At 32.9% G+C, this 15,860-nt stretch overlaps 1 protein-coding gene across 1 annotated transcript in view; it reads right to left on the bottom strand.

Moving 5' to 3' along the window:
• Positions 1 to 15,507, bottom strand: part of LOC148952448 (carboxypeptidase B-like) — a 51,425-nt gene extending 35,918 nt beyond the window's left edge. Inside the window, exons 1-3 of the mRNA XM_089089886.1 lie at positions 15,389 to 15,507; positions 12,104 to 12,307; positions 9,418 to 9,514 (exon numbers count right to left, since the gene is read on the bottom strand). Of these exons, the coding sequence (XP_088946012.1) occupies positions 9,418 to 9,514; positions 12,104 to 12,307; positions 15,389 to 15,453 (366 nt within the window). The 5' untranslated portion in view covers positions 15,454 to 15,507. The remainder of the gene's footprint in view (positions 1 to 9,417; positions 9,515 to 12,103; positions 12,308 to 15,388) is intronic.
• Positions 15,508 to 15,860: the final 353 nt, after the last annotated feature.

Raw genomic sequence — 15,860 nt, forward strand, 5'->3', positions numbered from 1 at the left:
TAAGTATCAGATTGATTAAATTCTATATCAACATCCCTTTCTCGAATACATGGGATAAAACTGACAAAATCTAAGTGTTGGAGTGAATAAATTTTTTATCAACATCCTTTGTCAGATACATCGAATATAATTGACAAAATCTAAACATCAGATTGATTAAATTCTATATCAGCATCCTTTATCGGATATGCTGGATAAAATTGACAAAAGTTAAGTATCAGAGTGAATACATTTTTTTTATCAACATTTTTTGTCAAATACATCAAATATAATTGACAAAATCTAAGTATCAGAGTGATTAAATGCTTTATCAGCATCCTTTGTCGGATATCTTGGGAAAAAATCTAAGTATCAGAGTAATTAAATTCTATATCAACATTTTTTGTCCGATACAACGAATATAATTGACAAAATATAAATACCAGAGTGAATAAATACTTTATCAACATCTTTTATCGGATATGTCGGATAAGAGTGATTAAATTCCATATCAAAATCCCTTTCTCGGATACATGGGATACATTTGACAAAATATAAGTATCAGAGTGAACAAATGCTTTATCAACATCCTTTAAATGCATTATCAACATCATTTGTCGGCTATATCGGATAAAACTGAAAAAATCTAAGTATCAGATTGATTAAATTCTATATCAACATCCCTTTCTTGAATACATGGGATACAATTGACAAAATCTAAGTGTTGGAGTGAATACATTTTTTTTATCAACATCCTTTTTTTATCCAACATCCTAAAATTTGACAAAATCTAAATATCAGAGTGAATAAATGCTTTAACAGCATCCTTTTATAGGATATGTATGATAAAACTGAAAAAATCTAAGTATCAGAGTGATTAAATTCTATATCAACATCCTTTTCTCGGATACATAGGATAAAATTTACAAAATCTAAGTGTTAGAGTGAATAAATTTTTTTATCAACATCCTTTGCCAGATACATTTGATAAAATTGACAAAATCTAAGTATCAGAGTGTAAATAAATACTTTATCAGCATCCTTTGTCGGATATGTTGAATGAAATTGACAAAATCTAAGTACCAGAGCGAATAAATGCTTTATCACCATCCTCTGTCGGATATGTTGGATAAAATTGAAAAAAATCTAAGTGTCAGAGTGTAAATAAATACTTTATCAGCATCCTTTGTCGGACATGTTGAATAAAATTGACAAAAACTAAGTATCAGAGTGAATAAATGCTTTATCAGGATGCTTTGTCGGACATGTCGGATAAAACTGAAAAATTATATGTGTTAGAGTGAATAAATTTTTCTTATTACCAGAGCGAGTACATTCCTTATCAACATCCTTTGTTGGGTATATCAGATAAAATTGAAAAAATCTATGTATCAGATCGAATGAATGCTTTATCAACATCCATTTATCGGATAAAGTGGATAAAATTGACAAAGTCTAACTACCAGAGTGAATAAATGCTTTATCAACATCCTCTAAATGCATTATCAACATCATTTGTCGGATATATTGGATAAAATTGACAAAATCTAAGTATCGGATTGATTAAATTCTATATCAACAGCCCTTTCTCGAATACATGGGATAAAATTGAAAAAATATAAGCGTCAGAGTGAGTAAATTTTTTATATCAACACCTATTGTCAGATACATCGAATATAATTGACAAAATCTAAGTATCAGAGTGAATAATTGCTTTATCAGCATCCTTTGTCAAATATATCGGATAAAAGGGACAAAATCTAAGTACCAGAGTGAATAAATGAATTATCAACATCATTTGTCGGATATGTCAGATAAAATTGACATGTCGGATAAAATTGAGAAAATCTAAGTGTCAGAGTGAATAATTTTTTTATCAACATCTTTTGTCTGATACATCGAATATAATTGACAAAATCTAAGTGTTAGAGTGAATAATTTTTTTTTATCAACATCCTATGTCAGATACATCGGATAAAATTGACAAAATCTAAGTATCAGACTGAATAAATGCTTTATCAACATCATTTGTTGGATATGTCGGACAAAATTGATACGTAGATTCAGTCAAACAGAGAAAGACATGCATTGGAATAAGCAAACACCCGCCCAGACACGTGGCAAAAAGAGTGAGATAGACAAAAAAACACATACAAATACTTAGATTCAGACACACAAACCGAGAAAGGCATGCATTGGAATAAGCAAACACTCGTCCAGACACACAGGCAAAAAGAGTGAGAGACACAAAAACACATACAAATACGTAGATTCAGACACAAAAACCGAAAAAGACACAGACAAAAGAGTATACCCTGTGACGGCGCATACATAGTGAGAGAGACATGCAAAGTCGACATAGCTTTATTTAATTTTTAAGGTTAATTTAGACTAGGTTACGTGCACGCACGTAACCTAGTCTAAATTAACCTTGGTTACGTACCAGAGTGTGAATAAATTTACGTGCTACGTCAATTTTGTCAATTTTATCCAACATATCCGACGAAGGATGCTGATTTAGCATTTATTCACTCTGATACTTAGATTTTGTCAACTATATTCGTTGTATCTGACATAAGATATTAATAAAAAAATTATTCACTATGACGCTTAGCATTGTCAATTTTATCCCATGTATTCGAGAAATGGATGTTGATATAGAATTAAATCAATCTGATACTTAGATTTTGTCAATTTTATCCGATATACCGAAAAAATGATGTTGATAAAGCATTTATTCACTCTAATACTTAGATTTAGTAAATTTTATCCCATGTATCCGAGAAAGGGATGTTGATATGGAATTTAATCACTCTGATACTTAGATTTTAATCACTCTGATACTTAGATTTTGTCCGACAAAATCTTAGATTAGATTCAGATTAGAACTTAGATTAAATTTTATCCGACATATCCGATAAAGGAAGTTGATAAAGTATTTATTCACTCTGAAATTTACATTTTGTCAATTTTATTCGATGTATCTGACAAAGGATGTTGATGGAAGCAGATTCAATCGACAAAGAATGTTAATAAAGAATTTGTTCAATTTTTTTCATAATTTCCTGAATTAAATTTCTGTATTGTGTATCCAAGAGGTGAATTCAAGAAAGAGTTTGTTACTTACTTACTTACAATTTTTCATAATGACATATCCAACAACTGATGATAATAAAGAATTTATTAATTCTGATACCTAGATTTTGTCAATGTTATCCCATGTGTCTGACAATAGATGTATGCAAGTTCCTTTTCTTACATCTCCGATATTTTAATAGACATTCAAAACGTTTGATATACTAGCTTAGTCTAAAAATAATGAACACATAGCAATGTAATGAATAATATATTTTTAATGAAATAATGCTATGTAGAATATTAATACAAAAATATATTATGATACATTATTAATATCAATGATCAACTTTGGACATTTTGAATCTGTTCCATAAAATGGTTCACCATGTTCTCTCTTGATATTTTAGATATTGTCTTATCTTAGTTCGTAATCAGTAGAATAATCATTATTCCATTTTGAGTCATATACAATTTTTACTGGTGTGTCATCGACAGCCTCAATATGCTTTTCGTATTTGGTATTATTTGGTTCTTTGACTGTCGGATCAATGGTAGTAACGTTTGTTGGTACTTTGTTTTTCACTGATTCATCTTTATATTCCTTAGTGATATTTTCTGACAATGCCCTTTTTATTTTTCCGTCAATTTCACTGTCTATTATCTCATTATTTTTACACAGGTAACAGTATCGGCACGCAGACAAGATATGGTTTATGATATTAGTAGAAGAGTAGGTCTTTCCTTTTTTGATCTTCAATTTAATGCTAATACCCGAAAGCTGACGATAGGATGTATCAGTAGGTAATGTGTTACCTGCAACAGTAGCAAGGAGTTGTCCTCTATCATCAAAGATTATTTTTGTGTTGACATTCTCTTTGAGTGTAATCATCTCTGGAGATCTCAATCTTGCATATCCACCAATATAAGAGTTGAATTTTTTTGGTACTCCAAAGAAATTTAATTCCTTACTGTTATGACAATGCAGGCATACATTTCCAATAGTGCTACCACTTGTACTTGTTTCATAGTTTAAATAGTTCTCCTTGTCGACAATCAATGCTACAATAACACTGTCATGTGAACACACTTTATGAAAATGCTCCATCTTCACTTTTTTTTAAGATATGACTTATGTGTTTATCGTTCCACTGCGTAAAAAATACTGATTTAATACATGCAATAAACTAGGTTGTGTCGAAAACCCGCCATAAAGTACCAGTGGGAAAGCCGCATCGTGTCTCTGAGCAAGCATAGAATACAATTGTTTGAGCCATAAGCATATTTTATGTCATTTTAAGATACGTAAAAAAAGTTGAATAATTTCGAAGTCAGAAAAAAAATTTTCAGTCCAAATAAAAAAAAGTGCTACTACAAACATTATTTTTCTAATAGTAAAGGTCATGACTAACATGTCTATACCATTCTCATTTTGAGTTTGGAAAATAGTAAATGTGATTTTTTTGTTTTGTGTTTCATCTCATTCGAAGACATGTAAAAAAAAGTTGAAAAATATATGTTAAAAAAATAATAAAAAAAGGTTTAAAAAATCTTTAAAAAATGGGGGGAGGGGGCCCCCCTTCGAGTTTGGGGATAGAGGACATTTGGGGGTTGTGGTTTCTCGTGGTTAGGGTCGTTGGTGCTTATGATCCTTTGCGGTTCGTACTCACATACACCTTACTACTTGAATTGCAAGGTTTTCTAAGGTTTGTTCTAAATTTCATTATTAGAATTCTTCTCTTGCCATCTACATCTCTCTTAGTATCAACTTTTTAGTATACTATAACGTTAGACCCTATTTTAAATTGACAACACTGTTCAAATACCACTTGTGTATTATACAGACCACATCGGAAAGGTAAATCTAGGTCAACTCATAATGTCATTCAATCATCGTTAGCCATTTTCATAGATTGATGTTGTTCCAAATTTATAACAAATTACCTGAGTTAACAAGCCCTTCGGGGTTACCTTAACTGCTAATCAGTTTAACCCTTTTTCTCCATCTTCATATGATCCAATTTGCAAATGTTATCTAGCTCTGTTTTTTCCCTATTATTCAAATAAGATCGTTCATACAGTTCAATTCGCGAATGTTATATCCTTTTTTGCAAATATAGTTAGCTTTTAACAGCATATGTTAATCAATCAATTCTGAGTTTAGCCTACTATTCTTTAATTAACAACTCCCTTAATTATATAACTCAATGAATATCCATAGATACCCAAAATTAAAAAAAAACATAAATTTCTTTCCAAGAAAATATTTTGAATACAATTTGGCTGTTATGATGCTTCAAGATAAATAACAACATGTTATGATGAAAGTTCCTCAAAAACCAGTCTGGTTGCGTTATATAATCTCAATTATACCCTCAAAACGTGTTTGATCACTTTATAGGTATATAATATAAAGGGTTTGGTCGCTTTTTGCAATGTAATCATCAAACCACACAGTATATTCTTGTAGGCGTGAAACCAGCATATAAATCACTACTGTCTAGTTTTAACCTGGAAAGCAATGGAACAATAAGGGAGCAACTTATTAATAATTCATATTAATTAAATAATATGAAACAACGAAAATGAAATGACAATAGAAAAATAATAGAGTAATTGCGAGGAATAGAAATGCGTAGTAATAACATAGAAATAATACAGAGTAATAAGGCAAGAAGAATGGGACAATAATTGGAACATATAATGGAATAATTTTGAAGGATTACAATGGATTAGTGATGGAGAAACAATACAGAAAAATAATGGAATGAAAGATGACGTATATTTAGCGGATTTACAACTAGATGCCCAAATAGCGATTGACTCTCTGGAGTCAAATTTGCACTTTGCATAGAAATTGTTATTTAAACTTCCCTTAACTTATTTCCAGGAGAGTATCTAGGATTTTTATTCAGGGGAGTATTTTCTTTCGTAGGGGAGTTACAAAAATCTGCAAAACTCAAACTCATCAGAAACTAATCTTAATATGTTTTGCTACTTGTTTACGGGTCTGACAACTGATTTCAGAAGTAGGGGAGGGGAAGGGGGTTCAAACCCAGTAACTACATCGGATAAAGCCTTAGTTGTATGGCCCCCTTTTTGGAGAAAACTAAGTTCAGGTTCAGCTCTTTCCCTAGGTAACCAGGTTGGTAATTTCCTATTTGCTCACAAAAACACAATTACTTATTAGCAAACAATGATAAAAATTCGAGAGAACAAATTGATTGGGTTGGAAGTTTGGTACTGGACCATAACGTGCAAAGAAAATTAAAATAGAATTTCAAACCTTAAAAGAAACAGAAAAATCAAATACAAAATAGTGAAAGAAAAATATTGTACCTTTTCATTTCTAAAATTTTAGAATCTGTAATTCAATGATATTTAATGATAGCTCGTGGAAACCTAATCTTTAGTGAAATATGTGTGAATAGTTTTTGTAGGACTGCGGAAATGAGCTTTTATTCTAAAATTGAGGAATTATAGGAATAGAACTAAATTTTGATGAGCTTTGGCAAGGCAGCTTTCCTATGCGGGGGGGGGGGCTATAGTTTATTTACAATTCGTATAACCAACGATAATATATATTTCTATGAGTTCCCTGTGCATATCTTTCTCTGGCACTAGGATAGTATCCTAAGGTGTTTAAAGTGAACAAAACGGCTTATTACACCGGCATTTCTATTGCCATCTTTGGTTACCCCCATTCGTGTTAGATTCACGGTGGTTGTTTCTCAACTCACGTTTTACAATACTTTTTCTGTATTATCTGGTATGGGTTCAGTTAATAAATCATAGAAGTTAGCATACTAAACAGCAAAATATGAATTGATGATTCAAATAAGCCATTAATTTCTGGGGAATACTCTTCAAAGAAAATCCAAAGAATTTGATTTAATAAAGCTTATTATGAAAGAGATATAAGACAGGGCTTATGAAAGGGACATGGTCATAAATAAAAACAAGGTAGCAGCTAGCAGCCAAGGTCTGTGCCCAGAATTTTTATTCGAGGGCTAGGAATCAACAAAACCCTTATTTGTGGTAATTTATGGTTAATTTAAGTATACTCACAATATATGTGTTTCAAGTTTCAGTTGCAAAAACGTACTTAGCTCATCATGAATTTGGGCGTCTCTACTCCAATCTTAACTCAAGATTTGTTGTCATTAAACTTCAAAATCTTTATAAATCAATTATGATGGAAATTAAATACCATTTCTGAAACATATTGACTATATAAAGAAAAGTTTCCATACCAGTCTAAGGTATCTGAAACTTAATCTGTGGTTTGACGTATTTTTTTACAATAATAATAGTATTTATTTATAGCCCTCATACATCCAAAAGATAAATAGTGGAGCATTTAGAAAGAAAAAAATCACAATAGCAAAAATCAAACAAAAAAAAACAGTTTGTTTTTAATTTGCCCTTTATTTGTACTTTCCTTAAAAGATACTTCTTTCATACGTATCTGTCTACTAATACTACTACTAACAACTCATCGCAGCACCAAGCCTCCTGAGGTCAACACAGCTACGCACGCTCCTCCTCCACCCGAATCGATTCAAAGCCTCCCTTTTTACACCCGCCCACGAAGTTCCCATTTCCTTTAAATCTTTCTTTATGACGTCCTCCCACCCCAGACGGGGACGACTTGCTTTCTGTTTAGCCCTAGATGGTTGGCCGAAAAGAACAATCTTCGGCAATCTGTCATCCTTCATCCGCACAACATGTCCTAACCACCTCAACCTTTCTTTCATTATAGACCTAGAAAGCGGTATTGAACCACGTTTTTCGTATAGCCTATTGTTTGAAATACGGTCAGTCAGCCGGGTACCCAGAACAATCCTTAAGCAATTTCTCTGGAAAACATCTAGCAGATCTTCATCCCCTTTTCGGAGCGTCCATGCTTCATAGCCATATTTGACTACTGTCATCACTGTAGCTTCTAAGATTCTATTCTTCGTTTGCAGACTTATCTTCCTATTCTTCCAGACTTTTTTTAACTGTGAAAAAACACCCTGAGCCTTGGCTATTCTATTTTAACATCTTCACTGCTCCCACCATCTTTACTAATAATACTACCAAGGTAAGTGAAGCTGCCCACCTGATCAATCTTTTCATTACCCAACGTCACCTTTTCATCTTCACTTATTCTTAGCCTTAGTGACTTAGTCTTCCTAACATTAATTTTCAAACCAATACTAGCACCCTGAACTCGCAAAACCTCTAAAACTTCATTCATTTTGCTCACACTTGCATCTAGGATGCTTAAATCATCAGCATAATCCAAGTCCAGGAGACTTTTTCCTCCCCATTTGGTTCCGTGGTCTCCCATTGCCTTTCCTGTGCTCCTTAAAACAAAGTCCATCAAAATAATCCATATAAAGGGGGATAGAACACAATCCTGCTTAACTCCTGATTTAATACAAAACCAGCTGCTAACCTCATTTCCTACCTTAACCGCAGCAGTGTTACTCTCGTACATAACATTAATCACTTTATTGTAATTGTCTGGTTTACCATACAAGGATAAGACCTTTACTAAAGCTCATCTATCAACAGAATCTAACGCTTGCTCATAATCTATAAAACTGAGGACCAAAGGTGTTTGATAACTTAGGCACTTCTCAAATATTAACCTAAGAGTGAAAATTTGGTCAACATATCCTCTATCTTTTCTAAAACCGCACTGTTCTTCTCTTAAAACCTTGTCTACGGCATCTGTCAGTCTAAAAACGTATCATACTACTAAGCAATTTGCTACCTACAGAGATCAGACTAATGTCTCGATAATTACCACACTCACTTTTATCACTTTTGTTATAAAGTGGCTTAATTAAGGTCTTCCTAAAATCGTTAGGTACTTCCACTTTTTCAAAAATCATAGTCATAATCTTCAATAACTTATTTCTAACCTCAGAGCCACCATATTTAAGAAACTCATTTACCACCCTATCAGCACCTGGAGCCTTATATTTTTTAATCCTTTTAGTACTGTTGTTAATACTTCCTTGCAAAACAAATCTTCCTTTACATCCAAGGTATCACAAACTTTTTCATTTTCCTCTATATTTTTTCCTGCAACTCTATATCGGTTAAGCAAGTTCTCAAAATGTTCGGCCCATCTCCCTTTAGCTTTTTCCTTATCGCTAATTGCCACCCCATTCCTATCTTTAACTGGGACAAGTCCGGATTGACTACTACCTCTCAATTTTCTACCGTGCCAGTACAATATTTTACTATTATGCCGTCTAGCTGCATCGTCTAAATCCTCTGTCTATAGTCATCTGTCCTCTGTCTAAATCTTCTAAAAGAGACGTATCTGTCTATATTGTATTAAATTAGTGAGTTACAAACACTTACCGTATCAAAATCATAGTAGTTGTCCCAGGTCAGGGCGTATCGAGTTGACCGAGGTCCTTGAGAGACTTTTGGCTCTTGGGCTGCTTTCATGATCATACTGTAAAGTAAAGTAATATAAAATATGGAGTTTTTAAGAGACTTTTGGCTCTTGGGCTGCTTTCATGATCATGCTATAAAGTAAAGAAAATATAAAAATATGAGATCATTGAAAGACTTTTGGCTGTTGTGCTGCTTTCGAGATCATACTATAATGTAAGAATATATAAATATGAGCTTACAGATTTAAATAGGGAGGATAAAAGGTAGTTGTAGTAAATATTTATTAATAAAAATAGGAGTAACATTTATTTTACCTTTAACCAACGGTGAGCAGAACTCGATGTATTGCCTTAATAAATACGAAGTGATTTGTCTAAGATCGATACAAATAACACCCGAGAGGTTTTAAGCCTAGAAACTATTTTTGTTTATGTTTTCAACCCGTTCTAGATAAAAATTCCAGTAGAACCACCCAACGGCCTCTTTGGCTGTGGCTTTTCGGCTTTTTATGGCTGTAAAATCGCAACACATTTCCTACAACAATGAGCAGGAATAAACACACCGTAAAAAATTGTTCCTACTCTCTTGCTTAATGTTTTTACTTTGTAATTTACTGCCCATCTGTATTTTATTTACAAATGTTGTGAAGGCACGTGAAATGTTTGTCTTTCTTTTATTCTAAAGTTTTTTTTGAAGATTCTTTGCAATTTTGTTTTGTTTTTTACATTTATTTTAAGTTCTTATTATTTTCTGTCAAAGATGCTTAGTTTTTTTTAAAGTAAATAGAATTTTAATAATCATTTTAACATATTTTTTATTTCTTGTGAAGAAATGCACAAATAATTTCGGTGCGCAGGAAAATCAACACAATTATTTCACTGAAACTAAAGCACCTTTATATGCGCAGTAGATCAGTGGGATCACTTACTAAAATTACCTACTAAAATTGTTGCATCCCCAAATGAATGCGACTCCATATGTAGAGAAAATCCTTGGGGTCAATACTTAATAAAACAATTAAATTTAGAAAATCAGAAGTTAAAAGTATGAAAGGAAACAGGAACAAGCTCTCATTTGATATTCTGGGGAGAAAGTATCCATGGCTGCTCTATCTCTTGTATAGCAGGAGACTGTCAAGTCTTCTATTTTATCTGTTGGTTTTAAAGGATGCTTAGTAAGCCAATCTTCATTTGGCAGATTCTGCCATTCTGCCATCTTGCAGAAAAAGCAACGTTGAAGGTTGCAGTATCTGCAAACTGCTAATACGGAGCCGGAAAAGAAATCTCCATTAAAATAAAATTTGCAGATTGGCGGTGCAGATTTGCAGAATCTGACAAATGGAGACTGGCTTTTACTCTTACTATTGCAGTTACTGTTTCTATAGCATAAAAGTTACTTTTGCACATCAAGATGTCAATCTCGAGACAGGAAAGTCTCAAGACTATTTAAATGCAATTTTTAAACCGTATTTTAGTAAGCGCAGATATTTTTCTTCATTTGTAAATAAGGGTAATAAGGATCTTTCACTTTCTTCCAATTGAGTTAAAAAGGTGACTAGCACTAATAATGCTAAAGTAAACAGCATCTTATTTTCTTAGTTCATCTTAGTATGAAAGAAATACCCGATTGTATACCCGATTGAAATCCAGTTGCAGGCTTGGAATGGTCATTGGTTCAGAAGAGCCATCGGGCATCACCAAAATGCCCAGAGGCTATACCCTGCTAGGGACTAAACACAATATAACATTAACAAAAACAATTAAAAAAAATATGAAGAGAGGAAGAAAATACAGAAAAAAAAACGAAAGAAGCTTGACTCACGAAACCTCAGACACCCGAACTACTCAAAAACATCAAAATCTCCTCACAAACATACTGCCAGTCATAAGAAAATGCAAGAACTTAGATGGCTGAAAACAACGTATGAAATTCCCAAGGCCTTACCCAGGATTTTTTTTCAGAGGGGGCTTTACTCATAAAAATTGGGGGGGGGGGTTACACAAAAAAAACTAAAAAAACGCATACATAATTTTTTTATATCCATTTTTGTTACGCTTTTACGAGTCAGACAAACATTTCGGCGGGGGGGGGGGGGTTCAAACCCCTTCCCCCCCCCCCCCTGGATACGGCCTCACCAATTCCTAAACTTCAAACAATGCAATTTTGAACAATTTCCGGAGTTTTGATAAACAAAAAAAAAATACACGATTTGAATTCCCTTTGTCAAATCATCCCTAATTAGAGTCCCAACTTATCTATTACTAAATCTTGATATAGTTGCTGTGACCAATGATCCATGGATCAAAACGAAAATTATAGTTCTATAATTATGAAGAGATGATGCACATGTGAAAAGCAGAGAATTAAACAGTGTCATTACTTTTGGTGATGATTGTGCAGAAGCCATCTTATAACTACCAAATAACAGAATTAATAAGGCTGGAAAGCGTGTTGTCTCTTCTAATTGTCTTATACAAGAGTTAAGGCAGGACGAAATCCACTCTCTACAATCCCCGCCTTATAATCTTCCTATATGCCCCTTGTCACGTTTTCCCCGTAAATCCGTATGCCCCTTGTCACGTTTACTAAGATTGGATTTAGATATACCAGGGCATGAAGATAGATATTATTAGCTTTCCATACTTACTCTTCCACATCTGGAACAATTCTCTCATATGGAATTGATCTCTCCTCCAGGAAGTTTCTCAATACTTCAATACGAGTGGGAGAAGCCATAATATCTGCATGTTTTCCTCTAATTTTCCAGAAGTCGAATTTGCCGCCATTTTCTAAATCTTGAATTGCTTTCCAATGAGCTTCTCCTTTCGGTAGTGCTCGAAAAACTTGAAACCTAGTAAAAATTAATAAGTTTTTGGAAAAGCCACATATCCAGAGGGCATACTATTCTCCTAAGAAAGAGAGTTGGAAATTTGGTTCAAAATCTCGAAACTAAGGAAAACAGCCTTTAATGGTACCCAAATAACTTTTATTCACATTTTCTTTGAGGGGAAAGGAGGTAGGATTTCTTTTTCATATCACACGCTTAGGGAAAACTTGAAACCTAGTAAAAAATTATCTCTGTGAGCTCTATTGGGTTCATAATAAGGTCTAATGTATAAGAGAAAAAGTTATTGATCCCAATGAAACACGAAACTTGGTTCAGAGTTCAATTTATGTCTATTATTGGCTGCATATGATCCGGTAATAACTGTATCTATTATAGTATGCCCTTGCATTTTCGATATCTGGGGGGGGGGTGTAGGGTTCTCAAAATGTCGTTTGATCAACCTATTTACTAGTAGTACTTTTTTTTGTTTTCCGTTTCTAATACCATTTTCACTAATTGCTTTGAGCGGATTATTAATATGCAAATTTGGTTTTAATTATTCATGTACGGTGAGCCAAAATCAAAGCTGCATTAATTCAAAAACGTTCGGAAATTGATTAAAAAAAACAAGTTTTTTTTACTGAAAGTAAGGAGCGACATTAAAACTTAAAACGAACAGAAATTATTCTGTATGTGAAAGAGGCGGTCCCCTCCTCAACGCCTCGCTCTTTACGCTAAAGTTTTTTATTGTTTTAAAAAATAAAGTTATGAGACAGAGTCAAACTTTAGCGTAAAGAGCGAGGCATTGAGGAGGGGACCGCCTCTTTCACATACGGAATAATTTCTCTTCGTTTTAAGTTTTAATGTCGCTCCTTACTTTCAGTAAAAAAAACTTGTTTTTTTTAATCAATTTCCGAACGTTTTTGAATTAATGCAGCTTTGATTTTGGCTCACCGTACACGAATAATTAAAACCAAATTTGCATATTAATTTTTCTTTTTTTTACTAAATGGCTTTCTCGAATTTTTTTTTTCTGACGTAACTTATGAATTAAATTACATAACGAACTTCTATATTAGTATGTTTCTATTACGTATATTAGGGAGTTCGCCTCCCTAATCAATACCTCACTCTTTACGCTAAATTTCGAATTTTGTTCGAATCACAAATTCCTGAATAACAAAGGCCGGTTAATTAGAATACATAGCTCTTTTGAAAGTGCTAAAAAAAAACTTAGCGTAAAGTGCGAGGTATTGACTAGGGGGTGAACCCCCTAACATACGCAATAATTTCTGTTCGTTTTAAGTTTTAATGTTGCTCCTTACTTTCAGTTGAAAAAAGTTGTTTTTTTTATTTAATTTCTGATCGTTTTTTAAATAATGCTGGGAAATCCGACGCCCTCTTCTATTGGTATCAAATCCATTAGTATAAAAAAGTTTTTTAGAGTTTCGGTTACTATTGAGCCAGGTCGCTCCTTACTTACAGTTCGTTACCACGAACTGTTTGATAACTTGCATACATTTACCTGAAACCGAACATATACGAAGCACAATTTCAGCGAAAAATTGCAGCCTGTTCTAAAGCAAGGTTAATTTTTGACTTTTTGACTTTTATTTACATAGATTATTTACATAATAAACAAAAATATAAACTATCACAGATAATATAAACTATTACACTACGCTAGGGAAAAATTTAACTTTACTCTATAGTAGGGTTCTCTAATACGCTGAAACTGATAGTGTGATTTTCATTAAGTTCTACGACTTTTAGTGGTTGTTTTCCCCTTTTTTCAAAAATAAGGCAATTTTTCTCAGGCGCATAACTTTTGATAGGTAAAAATAAACTTGATGAAACTTATATATTTGAAATCAGCATAAAAATATTATTCTTTTGATGCATCTATTGGTATCAAAACTCCGTTTTTTAGAGTTTTGGTTACTATTGAGCCGGGTTGCTCCTTACTTAAAGTTCGTTACCACGAACTGTTAGATAAATTGCATAAATTTACCTGAAACCGCGCATATACAAAGCACAATTTCAGAGAAAAATTGCAGCCTGTTCTAAAGCAAGGTTACTTTGTGACTTTTTGACTTTTATTTACATTGATTATTTACAGAATAAAAAATTTTTAATACTACAGATATTAATCACTACGCTAGGGAAAACTTTAAATTTTGCTAACGCGTAGCGATTAACTACATAAAGATTCCTAGAGGCATCCTAAATTAATAAAATAAAAAAAACATAAGTATTCCTAGAAGCATCCTAGACTAATTAAAATCATAATATAAAAGGAAAAAAAGACAATCACCTTCTCTCAAACACCCCCAGGGCAACAACCACCATCCAAATACAACTCCATCCATCTTTTGGACTCCAGACATCTTTATCTTTTGGGACCAGAGTTTCGAAATATACAAAAAAGGGACACTTTTACTATTTTTCCGGAAAAATGGTCAAATTCAACTTCAATACTGTTCTGTTCAAGTTGATTTCTTAAGTCTTTTGACTGTCTAGTCATATGAGTCCAAGTTGAAATTATTGTACAGGGTTGTCATTTTACACAATGCCAAGAAAATCAGCCTGCCATCAAAATGGGAAGTATCTCTAGGTATTAAGAAAATTTAAGAAACCAAACGGCGCAAGCTCAGTTTTTAACATTAAAAGACCAAAAATCAAAATTAACAAGCCTCAACTGAATTAGCGACTGTCAAAGGTGGCTATTTTCGTTTTTAAGGTAGGAGAACATTATGCGAAAAAGAGCTGTGCAACCAAAGGTGCTGTCAGGGACAATTGTTGGAGACGAAGGCCTCCCTGTGAAGCAAAAACATATTTGAAAACAAATACTAATGGTAAACTGACATAATTTGAAAAAAAATCAATTATTCCAATTTAAATTAGGATAAGAATGCAAATCCTTGAGGTACCCTCCCCCCGTGAGAAAATTTTTTGATTGTGCTCTTGAAGGCCATAAAGATACGTATCTAGAAAGAAAACTATTTGGTAGTTTAGGAAGAAATGAAGTAGAGAAATGTGCAATTGAAACAAGGAAAGAAACAACTGTAACCTGATAAATAGAATAAAAATAAAAGAGTAACTAACCCATTGTAATGCTTTACAGTGGCGAATGCTAGCCCAAACAGGGCCAAAAACACTAAAGTCTTCATGTTTGAAGTATGAACAATGAGAAAATCTTATATTTCCAAGACTTAATACCTATATTTTGCGACCTTTAATATTTGTTTAAGATAAATTCAGTCAAACAGAGTATTCCTGCTAAATATTTGCTTTAAGTCGTCTTATCTGTTCATATTTAAACATGTCAAGCTTTTTATTCTGGTTTAATATATTATAGATACTCAAAAACGATAATTAAGCGGGGTTTTCAAATTAATCTTTTAATTGAAAAGGTTCTGATGAATTTTACCTTTTTTTGCTTTTATTTCGTAAAAGTAAAATTACAATATTAATTTGAATAAATTAATGAAAAAAAGTCAAACTACATTGACAGTAAGAATTTCCTAAGGGGCGAAAATCCAGCCAGGTCCAAATTAAAATTTTTGTCAATTTGGCC

The sequence above is a fragment of the Artemia sp. Qi Xiang Cuo genome, chromosome 5, assembly GCF_049724085.1.
Source record: "Artemia sp. Qi Xiang Cuo chromosome 5, ASM4972408v1, whole genome shotgun sequence".
Lineage (NCBI taxonomy): Eukaryota > Metazoa > Arthropoda > Branchiopoda > Anostraca > Artemiidae > Artemia > Artemia sp. Qi Xiang Cuo.